The 23,528-nt window shown below is 42.6% G+C and overlaps 1 protein-coding gene across 3 annotated transcripts in view; it reads left to right on the forward strand.

The window, feature by feature from the left end:
* Window positions 1–13,407, forward strand: part of LOC137634567 (uncharacterized) — a 54,417-nt gene extending 41,010 nt beyond the window's left edge. For all 3 annotated transcript variants that reach the window (XM_068367023.1, XM_068367025.1, XM_068367024.1), the window contains 3 exons: window positions 6,783–6,953; window positions 9,445–9,670; window positions 13,272–13,407. In XM_068367023.1, the coding sequence (XP_068223124.1) occupies window positions 6,783–6,953; window positions 9,445–9,670; window positions 13,272–13,394 (520 nt within the window). In that variant the 3' untranslated portion in view covers window positions 13,395–13,407. The remainder of the gene's footprint in view (window positions 1–6,782; window positions 6,954–9,444; window positions 9,671–13,271) is intronic.
* The last annotated feature ends 10,121 nt before the right edge of the window (window positions 13,408–23,528 follow it).

Genomic DNA, 23,528 nt, shown 5'->3' on the forward strand with positions numbered 1-23,528 from the left:
GTTTTTGAATCACCCTTTGACTAACTCTTTGAAACAAGATGTCTGACGTTTCGCAAGCTCCCTCCCATAGACGATGTAGGTCTTGCAATAGGCGTATTCCGAAGGCCTCGGTAGATCCTCACACCGCTTGTTCTGACTGTAGGGACAGGCCCTGTCTATTAGAAAATCGATGTGAGGAGTGCGCCGGACTTTCGGAATTGGATTTTGTCCGTCTTTTAAAATATTCATCTAAGTTAGAGAGAGGTAGAGTTAGGAGAAGTTCTTCTCACTCTTCTATGTTTTCCTCACCTCATGATCCCCTACCTTTTCCTACCCCTGTAGTGGCTACCCCCGAACCTACTGTGTGCCCTCCGCCTGATATGTCAACTGTTTTGCGTGCTATTCAGGCTTTAGGAGATAAAGTAGAATCAGTGGTAAGTGACCATAAGTCTCTGATGGCTGAGGTTAAAGAACTGAAGGTCAAGAGTGCAGTGGGTGGAAATAGTGCCAGTGCTGTGACGAGTGCTAGTGTCTGTGCAGTGCCAAGTGCTAGTGGTGCCAGTGTGGTGCGTGAGGATTTTTCTGTGCGAGCCAGTCGTCCTCCCAGTCCGGGACCTCTTGCAAGCTCCCATGGCCAGGGGAGAAGCAATGTCGAAGGGCTTAAGGGTTCGACAGGCCTTGTTAGGCGCACAGAATTATCCTCGGTGGTTGCGGGCGTGTCTTCCTTAGACCGTCACTCCCACCTGCAGACGATTGAGCCCGTCTTCTCGTCCGCTGATCAACATGCAGGGAAGAAACGTTGGTCTCAGGTCTCGAGACCGCTTAAACGGAGAGTTCAGTCAGCGAGTGCTCAGCCAGGTTGTAGTCATTGGCTCAGCTCCGACTCGCCTCAGTCATCGGTCGACTGTACTCCGCCCAAAAGGAGTAAGGTTCTGCCTTTACAGAGCCCGACTGTGACTTTACCTCAGTCTGTTATCGTTTCTGCCGACCCCAAGTGGACCCTGCTTCAGTCCATGCAAGCTCAGCTTTCGGACTTGATGCGTGAGTGTCGGGCTGAGAGTGTTGCACCTCCTCCTCCGCCTACACTCCCTCCACCTGTTCTCGCTCCGCCTGTGCTCGCCCAGCCTGCACCTGCTCCGCCTGGTCGCAGCACCATCTGCCAGGCGTACGATGTTGAGCCACTTTCGGAGTTTGCTGTTCCCAGTGTTGTTCAGCCTCAGCCTTCTTTAAGGCAACCCTTGCTTTGGGATCAGGAGAGTTATTCCACTCTTCCTCCTCCTCCCCTTGCTGCTCCACCAGTGGTGCAACTCTCGGTTGGGGTACAACAACCTCTCCCCTCCGTGAGTCTGTCTGCTCAACCATCGCTGCAGCGAGCTCAACCCTCATCTAGGCAAGCTCCTCTACACCATGGACTTGCGCCTCAGGAGCCTCAGCTGGCGAGAACTTTACCTTGTTCTGCGCAGCCTCAACCTCTTCATGCTCCACTCATCTCACAGGAACAGGAACGGACTACTCCGCCTCCGTCCTCCGCTCAGCTTGTGCAATCCTTGGGTTCAACTCTTGCTAGGAGTCAACCTCCTTCACCCATGCGCCTGCCTTCTGCTTCGTCTGTTGTTCAGCCTATGCAGTCTGAGCCTCAGGTTTTCCCTCAAGATGAGGAAACCTCTGTTATTGTTCCTACCCGTTCTGACTCTGCGGTTCAGCATTCTGGTCCTATCGCTTCGCTACCCTCTGCTGATGAAGTGTCGGATGATGAGGAGGCACACCTTGATCCCTCATCAGACGTGGAGGAGTCTAAGCTTTCTCCATTGTCTATTGATTTTAGAAAGGTCTTGGCTCTACTCAGGGAGATTTACCCAGACCACTTCGTCTCTGCTATTCCCCGCTCTCCTCCATCTGAGTTTTCGCTGGGCGTACAACAAGCTAAGTCCAACTATACTAAGCTTGTCCTAGCTAGATCCTCCAAGAGGGCTTTAAGGATCTTAGGGGAGTGGCTTCAGTCTAAACAACACCTTGGCAAGACTTCCTTCATGTTCCCTCCAACGAAGCTCGCTTCGAAAGGTTGCGTTTGGTATGCCACAGGGGAAGCACCAGGCTTGGGAGTACCTGCCTCTGCCCAGGCTGACTTCTCAAGTCTGGTGGACTCGCCTAGGAGGACTGCGATGAGACGCTCGAAGGTTTGTTGGACCTTCTCAGACCTGGATCATCTTCTGAAAGGGTTGTTCAGAGCTTTCGAAATGTTCAACTTTCTCGACTGGTGCCTGGGAGCCCTCAGCAAGAAAACCTCTCCTGCGGACAAAGATTCTGCCATGCTAATTATGTCCTGCATGGATAAGGCCATCAGAGATGGATCGGGTGAGCTAGCGTCGTTATTTGTATCAGGGGTGTTGAAGAAAAGGGAACAACTGTGTACCTTCCTCTCCGCCAGCATTACACCGTGCCAACGGTCACAACTCCTTTTTGCTCCACTCTCAAAGTTCCTCTTTCCCGAGGAGCTAGTTAAGGACTTGTCGGCTGCCCTGATACAGAAGGACACGCACGATCTTGTAGCCTCATCGGCTCGTAAGTCTAAGGTTACCACCTCTGTCCCCAAGACTTATCGCTCCCCAGTGGCTGATACCCCGGCTACGAGGTTCATACCGCCCTTTCGTGGTAGAGCCCCCAGCCGAGGAAGCTCCCGTCCAGACTCTCACAGGGGCAAGTCTAGGAAAGGACCCAGGACATCTAAGGGAAAGAACTGACTCTCAGATTCTCCAGACAACAGTAGGAGCCAGACTCAAGATCTTCTGGCGAGCCTGGGAGAAGAGAGGTGCAGACGCACAGTCTGTCAGTTGGCTGAGGTACGGTTACAGGATTCCATTCTGCCTCAAACCGCCTCTGACCACATCGCCCATCAACCTCTCTCCCAACTACAAAGAAGAGGACAAGAGGCTAGCATTGCAACAGGAGGTGTCGCTACTTGTGCAGAAGAAGGCAGTGGTTATAGTCCGGGACCATCAATCCCCGGGCTTCTACAACCGTCTCTTTCTTGTGGCCAAGAAGACAGGAGGTTGGAGACCGGTGCTGGACGTCAGCTCTCTCAACGAGTATGTCACCAAGCAGACGTTCACAACGGAGACGACCAAGTCGGTCTTAGCAGCGGTCAGACAGGAGGACTGGATGGTCTCGTTGGATTTGAAAGATGCATACTTTCACGTTCCCATTCATCCAGACTCCCAACCTTTCCTGAGATTCGTTTTCGGAAAGGTTGTCTATCAGTTCCAAGCCCTGTGTTTTGGCCTAAGCACAGCTCCTATGGTCTTTACTCATCTGATGAGGAATGTAGCGAAATTCCTGCACTTATCGAACATCAGAGCCTCCCTCTACCTAGACGACTGGCTGTTGAGAGCCTCCACGAGTCGTCGTTGTCTGGAGAACCTCTCTTGGACTTTAGATCTAATCAGAGACCTAGGTCTATTAGTCAATATAGAGAAATCTCAACTCATTCCCTCCCAATCCATTGTGTACCTGGGAATGGAGATTCAGAGTCGGGATTTTCGGGCTTTTCCATCGGCCCCCAGGATAAACCAAGCCCTAGAGTGCATCATGAGCATGCTGAAGAGGAGCAATTGCTCAGTGAGACAGTGGATGAGTCTCACAGGGACCCTCTCATCACTGGCCCTGTTTGTCGAGCTAGGGAGACTCCACCTCCGCCCTCTTCAATTCCATCTTGCGGCTCATTGGGACAAGGGCTCGACTCTAGAAGCAGTCTCTATCCCTATCAACCAAGAGATGAAGACCACTCTCCGGTGGTGGAAGCACAATCTCCTTCTCAAGGAGGGTCTATCATTGGCCATCCAGACCCCCCATCTTCATCTCTTCTCGGATGCATCGGACTCGGGCTGGGGTGCGACCTTGGACGGACGGGAATGCTCAGGAGTATGGAACAAGGAACAAGGATTACTCCACATCAACTGCAAGGAACTGTTAGCAGTTCATCTTGCCCTGTTGAACTTCAAGTCCCTCCTGCTAGGCAAAGTGGTGGAGGTGAATTCAGACAACACCACAGCCTTGGCTTACATCTCCAAGCAAGGAGGGACCCATTCGAGGAGCCTTTACGAGATCGCAAGGGACCTCCTCATTTGGTCAAGAGGTCTAAACCTCACACTGGTCACGAGGTTCATCCAGGGCGATATGAATGTTTCAGCGGATCGCCTCAGCAGAAGGAATCAGGTCATTCCCACGGAATGGACCCTCCACAAGAGTGTGTGCAACAGACTTTGGACCTTGTGGGGTCAACCTACCATAGATCTGTTTGCCACCTCCATCACCAAGAGACTTCCGCTTTATTGTTCCCCTGTTCCAGACCCTGCAGCGGTTCATGTGGATGCTTTTCTTCTGAACTGGTCCCATCTCGACCTGTACGCATTCCCTCCGTTCAAGATTATAAACAAAGTTCTGCAGAAATTCGTCTCGCACGAAGGGACACGGCTGACGCTGGTTGCTCCCCTTTGGCCTGCAAGAGAATGGTACACAGAGGTACTTCAATGGCTAGTCGACTTCCCCAGGACTCTACCTCTAAGAGTGGACCTTCTACGTCAACCACACGTAGACAGGTTGCACCCAAACCTCCACGCTCTTCGACTGACTGCCTTCAGACTGTCGAAAGATTCGCTAGAGCTAGAGGCTTTTCGAAGGAGGCAGCCAGTGCGATTGCCAGAGCTAGAAGAATTTCCACTCGTAGAGTCTACCAGTCTAAGTGGGAGGTCTTCCGAAGCTGGTGTAGAGCCAATTCAATATCCTCTACCAATACCTCTGTGATCCAAATAGCTGACTTCCTTCTTCATCTTAGGAATGAGAGATCCCTTTCAACACCTACGATTAAAGGGTATAGGAGCATGTTGGCCTCAGTTCTCCGCCACAGGGGTTTGGACCTGTCTTCCAACAAGGACCTTCAAGACATTCTCAAGTCTTTTGAGACGTCTAAAGAACGTCGTCTTTCCACTCCAGGCTGGAATCTAGACGTAGTCTTAAGGTTCCTTATGACATCTAGGTTCGAACCTCTCCAGTCAGCTTCCTTCAAGGATCTTACCCTCAAGACTGCTTTTCTCGTTTGCCTTGCAACAGCTAAGAGAGTCAGTGAGGTTCATGCCTTCAGCAAGAACATTGGTTTCACAACCGAATCAGCTACATGTTCTTTTCAGCTTGGATTCCTAGCAAAGAACGAGCTTCCTTCACGTCCTTGGCCTAGATCGTTCGAAATACCTAGCCTCTCCAACATGGTAGGTAACGAACTAGAGAGAGTTCTTTGCCCTGTCAGAGCTCTCAAATATTATCTGAAGAGGTCTAAACCTATTCGAGGACAGTCAGAAGCCTTATGGTGTGCCATCAAGAAACCCTCGAGACCCATGTCCAAGAATGGGCTTTCGTACTATATAAGGCTTCTGATCAGAGAAGCACATTCTCACTTAAAGGAGGAAGACCTTGCATTGCTGAAGGTAAGGACCCACGAAGTAAGAGCTGTAGCTACTTCGTTGGCCTTTAATAAAAACCGTTCTCTGCAGAGCATTATGGATGCAACCTATTGGAGGAGCAAGTCAGTGTTTGCATCATTTTATCTGAAAGATGTCCAGTCTCTTTACGAGAACTGCTACACCCTGGGACCATTCGTAGCAGCGAGTGCAGTAGTAGGTGAGGGCTCAGCCACTACATTCCCTTAATCCCATAACCTTTTTAACCTTTCTCTTGAATACTTTTATTGTTGTTTTTATGGTTGTTACGGTAGGCTAAGAAGCCTTCCGCATCCTTGGATTTGGCGGGTGGTCTATTCATTCTTGAGAAGCGCCTGGGTTAAAGGTTTGGTAGAGGTCCTTTAGTAGGGTTGCAACCCCTTGTACTTTGGCACCTTTGGGTTGATTCAGCCTCCAAGAGGAACGCTGCGCTCAGTAAGGAAGACGAACTTTAAATAAAAGGCAGAGTAACGGTTCTATTCGACTTCCTTACCAGGTACTTATTATTTCATTGTTATTTGAGATAACTGTTATATGAAATATGGGATACTTAGCTATCCTTTAATCATGTACACTGGTTTTCACCCACCTCCCTGGGTGTGAATCAGCTACATGATTATCGGGTAAGTTTAATATTGAAAAATGTTATTTTTATTAATAAAATAAATTTTTGAATATACTTACCCGATAATCATGATTTAATCGACCCTCCCTTTCCTCCCCAGAGAGAACCAGTGGACCGAGGAATAATTGAGGAGGTGTCAACAACAAATGATTGAGTACCTGGCCACAGGTGGCGCTGGTAAGTACACCCCCTTCTAGTATTGTGATAGCTGGCGTATCCCTCCATAGAATTCTGTCGGGCAACGGAGTTGACAGCTACATGATTATCGGGTAAGTATATTCAAAAATTTATTTTATTAATAAAAATAACATATGTATATATATATATATATATATATATATATATATATATATATATATATATATATATATGTGTGTGTGTGTGTGTGTGTGTGTGTGTATATATATATAATATATATATATATATATATATATATATATATATATATATATATATATATATATATATATATATATATATATATATATATATACACACACACACACACACATATATATATATATATATATATATATATATATATATATATATATATATATATATATTACTGTATATATATGGGTTATGGAAAAAATCCGCGAAGTGGTGAATCCGCGATGGTCGAACCGCGAAGTGGCGAGGGTTCACTGTATTTGGATTATGACTTATTCGGTATTTCACTTTGGTAGGGCATCCTTAGCTGCAGCCCTAGCAAGGGGATGTCCAGCATCTGTTCGGTTGGTGGTTTTGGTAAGTTGTGGCGGACCAACTCCACTCATCCCAAATCCTCCTGCCAAATCCATGATGTATTCATACCTAGCTACAGTACTGAGTCCATTTCTGTCATGTGGCTGTTGCAGGTAAGCAAAATGAAAATTGTCTTTATATGAAATTTGTTACTTGTATTTGATTAAAGGTTGGAATAGTTTGATGTTAAGACTGTTTTTAGAAACAAGCATATACATCAAATCAGCTAATGTGTTTTATTACAAATTTAATCTCAATATTTAAGTTTGTTCCCATGCATATACAAACCTTTTGTCCTTTTGAATATGAGGATGTTTTCAGTATAGATGAAATGACTATTGAATTTATTAAGGAGGTAGTTAACAACAGATAGTTAGCTTGGGCGAGTAGCCTTGCACACTTTCCTGTCAGAGACTTTGCTTATGTCTTCTACAACAACAAGCACAGACATACTATTCTGTTCTATTCAAGGTCGTTTGATCTTCTCATTTTTTTTCAGTTTGAAGAGTTAACTGTTGGCTTTGCCTTAATCATTGAAGTGGAGCAAGATTTTCATTAATATTGTGGAAAGGGCTCACTGCAATCTATTTGTGGTTAAACCTGCTGTAGCTCCACACACTGTGTACTTCTTGCAGGGGGCATAATTATTGGTAATCATCCCCTTGTTCCGAATGCAGATCGTGGCTTCCCATTCAGTGGCAGACTGGCAGGCTAATTTTTTAGGAGGAAAATGTAAGCTAAGTCTTCTCTGGCATCACCCTTGGCAATGGTAAAGAGACTGCATAGTATTTTATTCTTCATATCGAGTTTGCCAATCGCTCGGTCCCCTGGGGAATAGGTTTCAGGAGCAGGGAGAACTCAGATCTACATAAGCTAGTTTTCCAGTGTTTGGTGGAGTGGAAGTTCCCTCAATGATCATTGTACACCATCATGCACTCTGTGATATACTTCACAAAGACCATTGTGTTATCAACTACAGACTCTTTGGAGAAGTATCGGAGACTTGTGATTGAAAGGCAATGAAATTTTAGGCACACCAGGCAGTGAACCAGTGCACTAACTCAAAGTTTTGAAGAGGAGGGACTTTGCTGTCCTGATTTTCAAAACAAGTTTATCTTGAGGTGGTCATTGAGAAATAGAACACTGCTTTGCAGGACTCCATGATCCACTGCACAGCATCCTTCAAGGGCTCTGGCTCTTTGAGGGCATGGGCAGCCATACACGCGGGATTGGTAAGGAAGAAGATTGCCCCAACATTTTCTAGACCCTGATCAGGACCATTGGCAATTTCTTCCACTTGGAAAGATCCTTTGCATGCACAGCCTTTTCAAGGTCCTGACCTGGTCAGTTCAGGAAGGAAGGTATAAGGAGATGCTGATGTCATTCTCTCTTTCCTAATGCCGTGAATCAGGGATACCTGCTATGCCATTGGGAAATCTGCCAAAGACAGGGGGTAGAGTCTTGGGTAGCAAGTGTCCTTCAAGATGGGTAATAATATCATTCACAAATAATCCTTTGGCATCACTGAAAGCCCTAGCATTGCCTACAGAGGTGAAAGGAATGTGAGAGAAGAATGAACTCAAAGTTGTTTGAGATGGATCTCTGAAATTCCAAAATCAACTTTCCCTGGTGGGTAAGTCAACTAAGGGCTGGAGACTGGTCATTTACTTCTCTCCCGTCAGCCAGTTTTCTATAGCAAACCAGGTTCAGGATGGAAATGGTATGAACGGTGCTTCGTTCCATTAGAGAAGGCAAATTCGTCAACCCGTGTGTTTCGGATAGTGGACTGCTCCCCAGGTGTTCACTCGAGTGTTCACGATGGTGGCAGCCTGGGCCCACTTGTTGTGATATATCTTTAGGTATAACTGAATGATTGGTTGATCCTGGCCTCTTGAGAGAGGTAATTCCTACAGGATTTAGATAGGTTTTTCGTCTTTTATTGCGATCTGGGGATCTTGTTAAAGAGGTTGAAATATCTGGTCATGTTGATAGACATGGCAGCAGGGAGAGTCTCCATCAAACGATAGCATCTGCAAGCTCAGAGAGGTAGCACAAATGTTTCTGTTCAAAACAGTACTTCTAGCTTGAAGTGAGCAAAGTTTTTGCAGTCATCATTCCTCGCACTCAGCTCTGGTAGGGATTCCTCAGTAGTGTTTGAAGGATCACTGGTCACCATCCAGGAAACCCCTGAGCCATCCTGTTTCAGTGGAACAGGAGGTACAGGCCAATTGTACCTGGTGGCTGGATGAAGAAAACCTCACCAAGGGGGTCCAACTCAACTCCTCACCTCCAGAACTTTTTACTGGGAGAAGAAGGGAAAAATAACAACCCAAAAGTGGAAAACGAATGGTAATTGATTATGTAAAATCCAGCAAGTTCTGGAAATAGTAGACAATATTCTAAGAAATTCAATGTCATGTGAACAGGTTAAAAGAATACATTAGTCTGTTGGATACATTGCAAAATGTATCTGTTAGCTTACAATTAACTAACTACTGTATTTTGCTTGCAAAACTATTTTATTTTTGTTTGTTACAATGGTAAATATAAGATTTAAAAGATTTCCACTTCATGATATTAATTTACTTTCAAATTTATTTTCAGCCGTGACATTTTATATTCACCTAGAGGAAAGCATTTTGCTGCACGCACTTTGTCTGGGCATTCTGTGACTCCAACCCCACGGTATGTTCTGGAATATGTTGCCAAAGGCCAGAACTGGCCAGAGGGCGATGTTGCTTTCCATCGACGCATTACTGTGCCAACCCTCTTACTTCATGGTATGAAAGATGATCGAGTTGGCCTTGTGGAAATGTGTGAAATGGAGAAGGTGAGTCCTTATAAAGTGTTGCACTACTAATTAGCTCTTTTCGGTGCTGTAGAATTATTCCAAATATAGTACTTTAGTCCCTCTTACAAGAAAGAAAATGGCAGCTCCAATAATTGTCTTTATTTATGTGTAAGCAAGATTGTTTGCTACAGTATTTTTTGAAATCCCCTGATGATTTATTCAGTTTTAATCTTTTATAATCATTTCACCTTTAATTCACATTCTCTGATTTGAGGGTACATATTTCATGCATGACAATATGATCCGCTATCTTTTATCTTTTGGGGATCTTGAAGACGAAGGTGGGTGTAACTGCGTAAGGATTTTTTCCATCTGTTGTTAGTTTGCTAAGAAATATCTGTTGAAAAGAAAAGAAATTTACGTTTAAATTACATACAGTAAACCCATAAAAAATCACACTTACGGATTCAACTCCACTCATCCCAATGTAGTAAATATCTTAGCCTGCACTCAGATATTCCAAAATCCTAACCCAATTAAGTCTAATGTATTTGGCACATGCCAATTTACTAGAATCGATAGGAACCATAGAATTTAGTAAAAATGTTGTGAATTAAAATTTCAACAATATCCTCAACATTTTCTCTCTCTCTCTCTCTCTCTCTCTCTCTCTCTCTCTCTCTCTCTCTCTCTCTCTCTCTCTCTCTCTCTCTCTCTCTCTCTCTCTCTCTCTCTCTCTCAGATATAGATGTAAGAAAATTTTTTTAAAACTATCATTAACATTTATGGAAACATAGAACTTACTCTCTCTCTCATATAGATGTAAGAAAAAAAAATTAAAACTTATCATTAACATTTATGGAAACATAGAACTTACTCTCTCTCTCATATAGATGTAAGAAAAAAAAATTAAAACTTATCATTAACATTTATGGAAACATAGAATTAAGAATAAGGTAATGACAATTTTTATGTCGATTATATACTGTACTACAAGTCAGTTAAACACCTCCCCATAGCATCATCCTTGAACAAATGGACCCTCATCAGCATGATTGAAAAGCACTAATCATGAGCGAGTGTAAATAGGCATTGCAGTTGGTATCATGATAGAAATCAGCATTATGCATATGCGAGTTACCAGAAATGGAGCTATGCTTATGAACATTGATTTGACAGTGAAAAGGGCCTGTTCTAGCAGTGCTGCCATACAGATTTCACGACCCCCAAGCATAGTGGCACCAGCAGCAATAAAAACCGTCCGCCCACCATAGATTCATTGGAGTACCCAAACTGTACGAAGGTTTCTAATCAGAATTAAAGCAACTTTACCAGGCAGGAAAACAATTTACCCTTAGTTTCATGCCTAGATCAAGGTGTATGGATGTCAAGTTGTGGTCATAGCCACTGTAAGAACTGTTCAAAGATGAGACCATGAACTTCTACAGGATCGGTTCCATCTGAAGGTTGTGACATTGGGACACAAGATGAGACTTCTATCACTGTTAGTAATGTATCCATTTAACTAAGCACACTGGATGATTCAGAGCAAACCAAGAGATGACACTTACCCCAGCTGTGAATTTATGTAGCTCCTGTGAAGCCTACTGCACTCCCAGCTGTAGGAACAAAAAATAACACACCAGCTAGAAGTATACCATTCGAAAGCAATCCAAGGAGGATTTTTATTATACTTGTTTGCAAAGCGTTTTTTTTTTTTTTTTGCTGTTTAATGGAGTGGCCCTCCTTTTTATAGAATTTTAGGGTAGATCTGCAAAATTAAGATTTAAAGGCATTATGCATGTCACAAGCTAAGCAGCCACCTTTAGGCATTGGGACCTTCATCATAATGGGTATCTCTTTCTGTCGTCTGTTTATCATGTAACCTTTGTTGTAGCCAAGGTTGGCATATTAGGTCAGTATCTTTCTGGCGTTGTATTCTTATTTAGTACCAAGACTTTTAACATGGGACAGTATAAGGGTAAAGAGATGAGTAGGGTTTCTTGATGAGCCTCAATTCATTTCTTACAAATAGCTTCTCAGTTGCTGTCAAACAAGGTGCAATAGGAGAGAAATATAACAATGAAAGGACTTTTTGACCTCATTACCTTGTTTGACCTATGATAGTGCATTTTGTCACATCAGTTTTTAGAGCATACTGGACACCTTGGTTCATTCAGCCAAAAGATGAATCCAGGGGTTATCATTACTTCAGAGAATTTTTATGAATGATTGAACCCCCTACAAAACTGTGACAGTCACTAACTAACCTTATCTTGAGGAATTAATCCCTGGCATTGTTTACAGTTGTTGTTTTTTTCGGTTCCAACTTATCCAGTCGTAAGCAGCAGAAACTTTACTTGACCGTCAGCTGACATAAAGAAAGATCAACTATTGTTTCCTCATCCTTAACTCTATTCCCTTTAACTATCTGAGACTTAGTCACTTTTTTTCCATTTCTTCATTCACTGTCCTTTCATGTTTGTCTCATTAAGTACTAAAGCATCAAGCTTTCTATCCTTGAAGGGTAGCAATACATTTGGCACCTCAATTCAAGAATACCCTTAGATCCACTTTACTGGATACCTTAAACTAAGGAGGAGAACCCCATCGCCGTGACAAGAGATATAATATCAATCCTGGGTATCCAAGGCTTTATTTATCATGTTCAAGGCAGGAAAGTAGGAGTAGATACTGTATAGATAAGATGACACCATTGGCATACCTAAGGATTTTATTTTATACCAAAAACTCAAATCTCAGGTTGCCAGGACAGGACCTCTGTACCCTTTTCCATCATTTCTTTCCGAGTCCTTGCTAAGGATAAGGAAGACCTCCTCTTTGTAACCTCAATGGTTCAATCTTGGATTTGTAGGTTGAAGAACTGTAGGTAAGACAAGTTCAGATTATTTTTCTCCTCAGGGCATTTCAAAAAGTATTTTGTTATGAATAGAATTTCCTATTCAATCAATCATATTGCTGTAAACTGTATTTAGTAACTTTGAATATTTTGCAAGTTGAAGTGAGTACACAGCTCTCTTTACTTCCTTAATAATTTTTATGCCAATTTTGTTTCGGTGGTAGGCACTCAAAGATGCCAAAAAACATTTTACATTTGTAGCTTATATTTATAAATAACAGATGTTTGGATTTTTAGTCACCAGAACAGTTAATTTCTTCCTTTTACAATTCTCTTTTTCACTGAGCCTTGGATTCAGTTGAAATTTTGGTCACCATGAGCTTTATATGGGTTCTACTGGGATAAATTTTTCAGATTGTTGGTATCAAAAGCTTGCTTTTATTGCTTTTATGTCATATTACTATGGAACTGTAAGATAAATCCCTTCTATTGTACAATACAAAGTTCTATCCTTATATCTCTGCCAATACTTGCAGTTATTGATCTAAATTGCACAATCGCACAAAAGTGAGCTAATTGCTTAATTTGGAACATAAGGCTTCGTAGGCACATGCACAGTCTATCTCTGTTCATATTCTGTTTGTTATATGGAAATTATAAGGTATGTATAAGATAAAACTAGATAATTTTTCTCCTAGGTGGTAAGAATTCCCTTTTAGTTGATAGTTTAGCTTTATGATGTTTTTATCTAAACTTATGTATAGATATTTTCTCTTTCAGACAATTCCAAGAGCCTTTCTAGAAATGATTCCTGGGGGAGGACATGACCTTATGACTGATGCACCTCTGGAAGTTTGTCATGCTGTACATCGTTTTATCAAGAGATGGCAACATCACTTGTAACAGGGTTTTTCAATATTAAACTTACCCGATAATCATGTAGCTGTCAACTCCGTTGCCCGACAGAATTCTATGGAGGGATACGCCAGCTATCACAATACTAGAAGGGGGTGTATTTACCAGCGCCACCTGTGGCCAGGTACTCAAGTACTTCTTGTTGACACCTCCTCAATTATTCCTCTGTCGTGCTTCCGGCAAGACGTTCTGGGATACGCTTATGTTCTTGGAGTATTTTCACGACTTTGGTGAAGTATTTCTCTTTGATTTCGGCTGTCGCTTTACTGGAAACTTCTATATTAGCTTAGTTAGCTTTTGGAATTAATTTGATTAATTATGGTGACGAAGAGAGTATGAACTCTCGTTCACCTTTCTTGGCCGACCCTTCCCTTAGACGGAAGTGTTGGTGTCTAAGAGAGTATAGACTCTCTTTCTTAATTTTGCTTAACAAAAGTTATAGATTTATTTTATATCTCTCCGCCTCTTATAGGCCTCTTCGATTAACTTCCTTTTATTATAAACTTATTAAAATTAATTTTTATATTTGTTTATATTCGACCTTCCTAATAGTAGGCGGTCTTTTCTTGGTACCGAAGTTAATTAACATTGAGCCCGTCATTTCGGTTTTACCTGTTAACATATTATGCTATTTCCGCCACAGAGTTTGAAAGAATTTCTTTGATAGTCTCGTACTGTTTTCAAAGTTGAACTAACGTTTTGTTTTGTCTCTGCAGTTGTTGACGTTCAGAACGTTCAACTTGCACTCTATCGTTACGATAGAGAAAGAATGTTCACGGTTTCACGTTGCAGTAAGAGTAACCGTGTCTAGCGTTTTGTTCATTCTTTCTTAACTTAATGGTTTTGATCCTAATAAAGGAACTTTTCATTTTGGGAAATATTTCAGTTTTTTCCTTTAACAATAATATGTTTTAACGATATATATGATTGGGCTCTTCTCTCAGGTTCTAAGTCAAGAGAGAGAGAGAGAGAGAGAGAGATAGAGACGGAGGGAGAAAGAGGAGGATAAACGTTTCATTCAAGCCTGCCAGGCGTACGAGTAACGTCGTTATCGTTTTTGCTCTTCTCCCTAGTCTCTTTAGGGGAAGAAACTAAACGTTTCTAGAGTGATCTAGTGTTTAGTCTCTTTCCAGCCACTGAATTATCTTTCATTAGATTTTTCTGTTACATTGTAATTCTGTTTTCGCAATTACTAACTTTTGAGAAAGGATAGAATTGCGTGTTTCAGGTACAAACCACTTAAAGTTTCGAGTTCAGTGAAATAAGTGCAAACAGAAATCAAAGTGATAAGTGATTAGCGCAAAGTATGTCAGTGTTGCCCGACAGAATTCTATGGAGGGATACGCCAGCTATCACAATACTAGAAGGGGGTGTATTTACCAGCGCCACCTGTGGCCAGGTACTCAAGTACTTCTTGTTGACACCTCCTCAATTATTCCTCTGTCGTGCTTCCGGCAAGACGTTCTGGGATACGCTTATGTTCTTGGAGTATTTTCACGACTTTGGTGAAGTATTTCTCTTTGATTTCGGCTGTCGCTTTACTGGAAACTTCTATATTAGCTTAGTTAGCTTTTGGAATTAATTTGATTAATTATGGTGACGAAGAGAGTATGAACTCTCGTTCACCTTTCTTGGCCGACCCTTCCCTTAGACGGAAGTGTTGGTGTCTAAGAGAGTATAGACTCTCTTTCTTAATTTTGCTTAACAAAAGTTATAGATTTATTTTATATCTCTCCGCCTCTTATAGGCCTCTTCGATTAACTTCCTTTTATTATAAACTTATTAAAATTAATTTTTATATTTGTTTATATTCGACCTTCCTAATAGTAGGCGGTCTTTTCTTGGTACCGAAGTTAATTAACATTGAGCCCGTCATTTCGGTTTTACCTGTTAACATATTATGCTATTTCCGCCACAGAGTTTGAAAGAATTTCTTTGATAGTCTCGTACTGTTTTCAAAGTTGAACTAACGTTTTGTTTTGTCTCTGCAGTTGTTGACGTTCAGAACGTTCAACTTGCACTCTATCGTTACGATAGAGAAAGAATGTTCACGGTTTCACGTTGCAGTAAGAGTAACCGTGTCTAGCGTTTTGTTCATTCTTTCTTAACTTAATGGTTTTGATCCTAATAAAGGAACTTTTCATTTTGGGAAATATTTCAGTTTTTTCCTTTAACAATAATATGTTTTAACGATATATATGATTGGGCTCTTCTCTCAGGTTCTAAGTCAAGAGAGAGAGAGAGAGAGAGAGAGATAGAGACGGAGGGAGAAAGAGGAGGATAAACGTTTCATTCAAGCCTGCCAGGCGTACGAGTAACGTCGTTATCGTTTTTGCTCTTCTCCCTAGTCTCTTTAGGGGAAGAAACTAAACGTTTCTAGAGTGATCTAGTGTTTAGTCTCTTTCCAGCCACTGAATTATCTTTCATTAGATTTTTCTGTTACATTGTAATTCTGTTTTCGCAATTACTAACTTTTGAGAAAGGATAGAATTGCGTGTTTCAGGTACAAACCACTTAAAGTTTCGAGTTCAGTGAAATAAGTGCAAACAGAAATCAAAGTGATAAGTGATTAGCGCAAAGTATGTCAGTGTTGTGCGTGAGGGTACTTCTGTGCGCGCCAGTCGTCCTCCCAGTCCGGGACCTCTTGCAAGCTCCCAAGCCCAGGGGAGAAGCAATGTCGAAGGGCATAAGGGTTCAGCAGGCCTTGATCGGCGCACAGAAGTATCCTCGGTGGTTGTGGGCGTGTCTTACCGAGACCGTCACTCCCACCCGCAGACGATTGAGCCCTTATTTTGCTCGTCTGCAGAAGAGATTTAGGGGAGAAAATAAAGGCAGAGTAACGCTGGTCTCAGGTCTCAAGACCTCTTAAACGTAAAGTCCAGACCTATGCCAGACGTACGAAGTTAAAGTTCAACAACCCGGATGCAGTCATTGGGTTAGCTCTGACTCTCCTCAGTCATCAGTTGAATGCACTCCGCCTAAGAGGAGTAAGGTTCTGCCGCAACAGATCTCTGCTGTTAAGGCTTTACCTCAGCAGACCTTAGTGTCTGCCGACCCCAAGTTGACTCTACTGCAGTCCATGCAGTCACAACTTTCGGTCTTGATGCGTGAGTGTCGGGCTGAGAGTGTTGCGCCTCCGCCTCCGCCTACACTCCCTCCGCCTACGCTCGCTCCGCCTGATCGCAGTACCACCTGCCAGGCGTACGATGTTGTGGACTCTTCTCCAGTCCATGCAAGCACAGCTTTCGGACTTGATGCGTGAGTGTCGGGCTGAGAGTGTTGCGCCTCCGCCTACGCTCGCTCCGCCTGATCGCAGTACCACCTGCCAGGCGTACGATGTTGAGCCACGTGCTGAGTTTGCTGTTCCCAGTGGTGTTCAGCCTCCGCCTTCCTTAAGGCAACCTTTACAATGGGATCAGGAGGATTATACCTCTCTTCCTCCGCCTCCACTTGCTGCTCCACCAGTGATGCAACACTCGGTTGAGGTACAACAACCTCTCCCGTCCATGAGTCAGTCTCCTCAGCTCTCGCTGCAGCGAGCTCAACCCTCCACAAGGCAAGCACCACAACACCTTAGCCTTGCGCCTCAGGAGCCTCAGCTTGCGAGACATTTACCTTGTTCTGCGCAGCCTCTTCCTCATCGCGCTCCGCTCACACCACAGGAACTGGAACTTGCTACTCCGCTTCCGCCAACCGCTCAGCAAGCGCAACCCTTGGGTTCAACCACTCATGCTAGGAGTCAGCCTCCTCCACCCATGCGCCTTCCTTCTGCTTGTCTTTTATTCAGCCTTTGCAGACTGAGCCTCAGGTGTTCCCTCAACAGAGTCTTGAAGAGGAAACCACAACTATTGTTGTTCCAGCTCGTTCTGACTCTGCTGTTCAGCATACCTTACCTCCATTTTCAAACCATATGATAATGGAGGTTATTTGTATTACTTATAAAAATATATTTGTATTCCTTGCAATATATTTTTAACAAGATCGCAAAATATGGCAAAAATATGAATCATGAGTTATGAATGTAAGGTAAATATTATGTTGATATTAAACCCCATGCAAGCATGCATAAAGCACTCTAGCACTGGTCATGGAATTTCTGAGAAATGTTAAACGCCATGCACACGCTCTGCTTTCCTTACAGCAGGCTCTGCTTACAGCAGGCTCTGCTTACTACATGCTCTGCATACAGCATGCTCTGCATACAGCATGCTCTGCATACAACATGCTCTGCATACAGCATGCTCTGCATTCAGCATGCTCTGCATACAACATGCTCTGCATACAGCATGCTCTGCATTCAGCATGCTCTGCATACAACATGCTCTGCATACAGCATACTCTGCATACATCATGCTCTGCATACCTTACCGCATGCTTCTCAGTCACACATCTTTGGTTGTTGCCAACTCACTAGACTGTCAAGCAGTTTCATAACGTTGCCTTCTAGTCTGCTGCTTTTGCACCAGTGAACCCTCACTGAGAGAACTTAGCTTTTCTAGGATATGGTCCCTGTAGATGAGAAAGTTCTTTTCTCCCTCCTTCTGATATTCCCTTGAGGACTCTGTCATTTGGAGGGAGCCTTTAGCTGCATAACCTCTTATGGACTTTTATTTAAGCATAACATGCTTCCAGGGAAGGTAATGGTTCCACTTCAGTCGCTAATCCCGTCTGTTACCACACCTGCTCCCATAGACCTTGAGCTGTGTTGCATGACATGCAGTCCAAGCTTAGTCCTTGTTAGAGGATTTTTTGTTTACGGAGTCAATGTGTCACGGGGAAGACGTTCAACAACCAACAGAAGTGACTTGTTGTGACGCAGTGCGGCAACCTCAGCAACCCGATAAGGAGTTGTCTGTACGACCCAGACAGTCTAGACAGATTCGGGTTGTCACTGTACTTCCTCGCTTGCCCATGATTGACAGTTCACAGACTGTGCAGCAGTATCATGATCTTGTGTCCGGCTCCGTCAGACGACTGGCTTTTAAGAGCTCCCACAAGTCGTCGCTGTCTGGAGATTTTCAAATGGACTATGGATCTGACCAAGGAACTGGGCCTCCTGGTCAATTTTGAGGAGTCTCAGCTTGTTCCATCCCAGACCATTGTCTCCTTGGGTATGGATCTTCAGAGTCGAGCTTTTCGGACTTTTCCGTCGGCCCCAAGGATCTTCCAAGCCCTAGAATGCATCCAGAGCATGCTGAGAAGGAACCGATGCTCAGTCAGGTAGTGGATGAGTCTAACAGGGACACTTTCATCGCTGGCCCTGTTCATCGTGTTAGGGAGACTCCACCTCCCCCCCCTTCAGTATCATCTAGCTGCTCACTGGATAAAGGACATGACGCTAGAGACGGTCTCAGTTCCTGTTTCCGAAGAGAGGAGGTCTTCTCTCGCGTGGTGTAAGAACAGCTTTCTTCTCAAGGAAGTCTACCTTTGGCTGTTCAGAAACACGACCGCCGTCTCCTCTCGGACGCATCAGACACGGGCTGGGGTGCGACTTTGGACGGACAAGAATGCTCGGGAACATGGAATCAGGAGCAAAGGACACTTCACATCATTTGCAAGAAGTTGTTGGCGGTTATTCTGGCCTTGATAAACTTCAAGTCCCTCCAGCTTAACAAAGTGGTGGAGGTGGACTCTGACAACACCACAGCCCTGGCTTACATCTTCAAGCAGGGAGGGACTCTTTCGTGGAAGTTGTTCTAGATCGCAAGGGACCTACTCATCTGGTCTTAAGATCGAAAGCTAACTGGTAACGAGGTTCATTCAGGGCGGTATGAATGTCATGGCAGATCACCTCAGACGGAAGGGTCAGGTCATCCCCACAGAGTGGACCCTTCTCAAGAATGTTTGCAACAGACTTTGGGCCCTGTGGGGTCAGCCAACCATAGATCTGTTCACTACCTCGATAACCTAGAGACTCCTGTTGTATTGTTCTCCGATTCCAGACCCAGCAGCAGTTCACGTGGATGCTTTTCTGCTGGATTGGTTCCATCTCGACCTGTATGCATTCCCGCCGTTCAAGATTGTCAACAGGGTACTTCAGAAGTTCTCCTCTCACAAAGGGACACGGCTGACGTTGGTTGGCTCCGCTCTGGTCCGCGAGAGAATGGTTCTTAGAGGTACTGCAATGGCTGGTCGACATTCCCAGGACTCTTCCTCTAGGAGTGAACCTTCTAAGTCTACCTCACGTAAAGAAGGTACACCCAATCCTCCACGCTCTTCGTCTGACTGCCTTCAGACTTTCGAAAGACTCTCAAGAGCTAGGGGCTTTTCGAAGGAGGCAGCCAGAGCGATTGCCAAAGCAAGGAGAACATCCACTCTCAGAATCTATCAGTCTCAAGGGGAAGTCTTCCGTAGCTGGTACAAGACCAATGCAGTTTCCTCAACCAGTACCACTGTAACCCAGATTGCTGACTTCCTGTTATATCTAAGGAAAGTAAGATCCCTTTCAGCTCCTACGATCAAGGGTTACAGAAGTATGTTGGCAGCGGTTTTCCGCCACAGAGGCTTGGATCTTTCCACCAACAAAGATCTACAGGACCTCCCTAGGTCTTTTGAGACCTCAAAGGAACGTCGGTTGTCCACTCCAGGCTGGAATCTAGACGTGGTCCTAAGGTTCCTTATGTCATCAAGATTTGAACCTCTCCAATCAGCCTCTTTTTAGGACCTCACATTAAAAACTCTTTTCCTCGTGTGCTTGACAACAGCTAAAAGAGTAAGTGAGATCCACGCCTTCAGCAGGATCATTGTTTTCACATCTGAAACGGCTACATGTTCCTTGCAGCTCGGTTTTTGCTAAACGAGCTTCCTTCACGTCCTTGGCCTAAGTCGTTCGAGATCCCAAGCCTGTCCAACTTGGTGGGGAATGATCTGAAGAGAGTACTTTGCCCAGTTAGAGCTCTTAGGTACTATCTAAAAAGGTTTTAACCTTTACAAGGACAATCAGAAGCCTTATAGTGTGCTATCAAGAAACCTTCTTTTCCAAGTTCTAAGAACTCAGTTTCTTACTATTCAGGCTTTTGATTAGAGAAACACATTCTCATCTGAAGGAAGAAGACCTTGCTTTGCTGAAGGTAAGGACACATGAAGTGGGAGCTGTGGCTACTTCAGTGGCCTTCAAACAGAACCATTCTCTGCAGAGTGTTATGGATGCAACCTATTGGAGAAGCAAGTCAGTGTTCGCATCATTCTATCTCAAAGATGTCCAGTCTCTTTACGAGTACTGCTACACCCTGGGACCATTCGTAGCAACGAATGCAGTAGTAGGCGAGGGCTCAGCCACTACATTCCCATAATCCCATAACCTTTTAACCTTTCTCTTGAATACTTTTTATGGGTTGTACGGTCGGCTAAGAAGCCTTCCACATCCTTGTTGATTTGGCGGGTGGTCAATTCTTTCTTGAGAAGCGCCGAGGTTAAAGGTTGTGATGAGGTCCTTTAGTATGGGTTGCAGCCCTGTATACTTTAGCACCTTTGAGTTGATTCAGCCTCCCAAGAGGAACGCTGCGCTCAGTAAGGAAGACGATCTTATTAAAGGCAGAGTAACGGTTCAAGTCGACTTCCTTACCAGGTACTTATTATTTCATTGTTATTGTGGATAACTGATTATATGAAATACGGGATACTTAGCTATCCTTTAGTCTTGTACACTGGTTTTTCACCCACCCCCCTGGGTGTGAATCAGCTACATGATTATCGGGTAAGTTTAATATTGAAAAATGTTATTTTTATTAGTAAAATAAATTTTTGAATATACTTACCCGATAATCATGATTTAATCGACCCTCCCTTCCTCCCCATAGAGAACCAGTGGACCGAGGAATAATTGAGGAGGTGTCAACAAGAAGTACTTGAGTACCTGGCCACAGGTGGCGCTGGTAAATACACCCCCTTCTAGTATTGTGATAGCTGGCGTATCCCTCCATAGAATTCTGTCGGGCAACGGAGTTGACAGTTACATGATTATCGGGTAAGTATATTCAAAAATTTATTTTACTAATAAAAATAACATTTTTACCAGTTACTTAATCATTTATCTCTCTCTCTCTCTCTCTCTCTCTCTCTCTCTCTCTCTCTCTCTCTCTCTCTCTCTCTCTCTCTCTCTCTCTCTCTCTCTCTCTCTCTCTCAATTTTTTATGTGGTCCTTTTTAAGGAACATAATATTTGTATGGCATGCAAAAGGCAGTACTGTGTAAATGGTTATTATACTGTCTTTATTATTCTCACTGTGTAAATGGTTATTATACTGTCTTTATTATTCTCAAGTAGGATCGTGAAAATAAGGGATAGTAATTGTCTTTTTTAGGCAGATATTGCTATACAAAGTAAATTTAGCAACTATTGTTAGACAAAGTTAATTTTGGCAGCTATTGTAGTAAGTGTTGTAACATAACACTATAAGAATTTTATTGTTATTGTACATAGTAATCTAAAGTTTTATACACAAATGGTATTTTGGTACTAAAAATATATTGTAGGAGTAGTTAACAAGTTATTCTGATTTGAAAAATTTATCATTGCCGTTGTTTGTTTATAGCAATTTGATTTTTTTTTTTTTTTTTTTTTTTTTTTTTTTTTTTTTTTTTTTTTTTTGCTAATTTCCATTCCAGGGTGTAAGTATAAGTTGCGTGAAGGCTGTGTTGCCAATTTTAAACAAAGTTTATTGACGACCATATTATTTCTGCAGTTGTATAGCTCTCTTCATAGAGAGTTTCTGTAGTGGTTTATAGGGTACAGGATATTATTATTTCAATCCTTGATTTTGATTATTCATATATCATATGTCAAGTTTCCATCTTGCTGTCCAACCTCTGTTGACTTTTACTTCTTCAAAGTGCAACTGTAAGGATTTTCTCCTGTTGCACCTGGGTGCTAAATGGCCTCACAGCCCCAATTTCAGAAAATCAAATCAGTTGGTCGTATTGAGGATTTGAGCAGTGATGCCTTGTGGAGTCATTCATTTATTTACCATATTCAATTATTTACTTCACGACAGATTTTTTTTTTTTTATTTCTAAAGCAGTTTGGTATAATCTTATAAATATAAATGTAAAGACTTACTGCATTTCCTTTGATGTGAAATTTGCAAGTACTTGTGTTATAATATAAACTATTAATGATGTTAACATTACTTAATAACTTTGATTGAATAATTTTTTCTATAATTATTGTTCTTTACATTGTGTTTTTTTTTAAGGGTAAATTGAATTTTATGCTCTCTAGAAGTGAAGTATACCTTTGGATTGTGTTCAAACTAGTTGAAGAACATTTATAGAGGAATTTGAGGAAATATTTAACTGGACAGTGTATTGAATAGTATTAAAGGACACAGGTTTTGTAAGTTGTGTGGTGAAGTGCACCAAAGGACAATACTATAGGTTATTCTGACCAATTACGGCAAGTTACCTTATTAAGAGAGACGTTCAAACCTAGACTATGCTAGGCCTGTGCCAATGTTATGCTGTATACTCATTAATTTCATCATTATTTTATAAAGACTAACGCTTATACATTATATGCAGTGTTAGGTCGAAGAGTATGAAAAAGAGGTTTTTGAGCCACAAAGACAAAACTATGTTTTTCCTTTTGAAGCAATTTAAACAAAATATTAAATTGGCTAATTATGACTGATGAATTTGTAAAGCAACTATTTAGCATGCAAGTGAGGGAAGATGACAAAAACTCTGGATATCCTAGCATTCATCTTTCATTTTGCCTTATTCATCAAACAGCCTACTTCTGAGTACCAGACACACTGTTCAAACTGATGGAATGTGTTGTCCTGTGAATCTAGCCTGGATTACATTCTTAATGCTAAATTGGACCAATTCTGTTTTTTTAGCAAATTGCAATACAGTAAATGTATACCATAGAGTACTTTTGTAATGTGTTCATTGTAATTATGAAAATTTTAATTTCATAATTTGACAGCAACAATTATTACTTGATAATACTGTTTTATGCTTAAAATATTATTCCAAATTTTATATACTCCTTAGAAATGTTTTTTTCTAACATTGGTGCTTGAATGTGTGCATGCCTTAGAACTGATATACAGTACCACATGTGTTCATGGTATTTTGGATATTCACTTGAAAATATAGGATGCTCAAACAGCTTGATATA

This window comes from Palaemon carinicauda, chromosome 44 (genome assembly GCF_036898095.1).
Source record: "Palaemon carinicauda isolate YSFRI2023 chromosome 44, ASM3689809v2, whole genome shotgun sequence".
Lineage (NCBI taxonomy): Eukaryota > Metazoa > Arthropoda > Malacostraca > Decapoda > Palaemonidae > Palaemon > Palaemon carinicauda.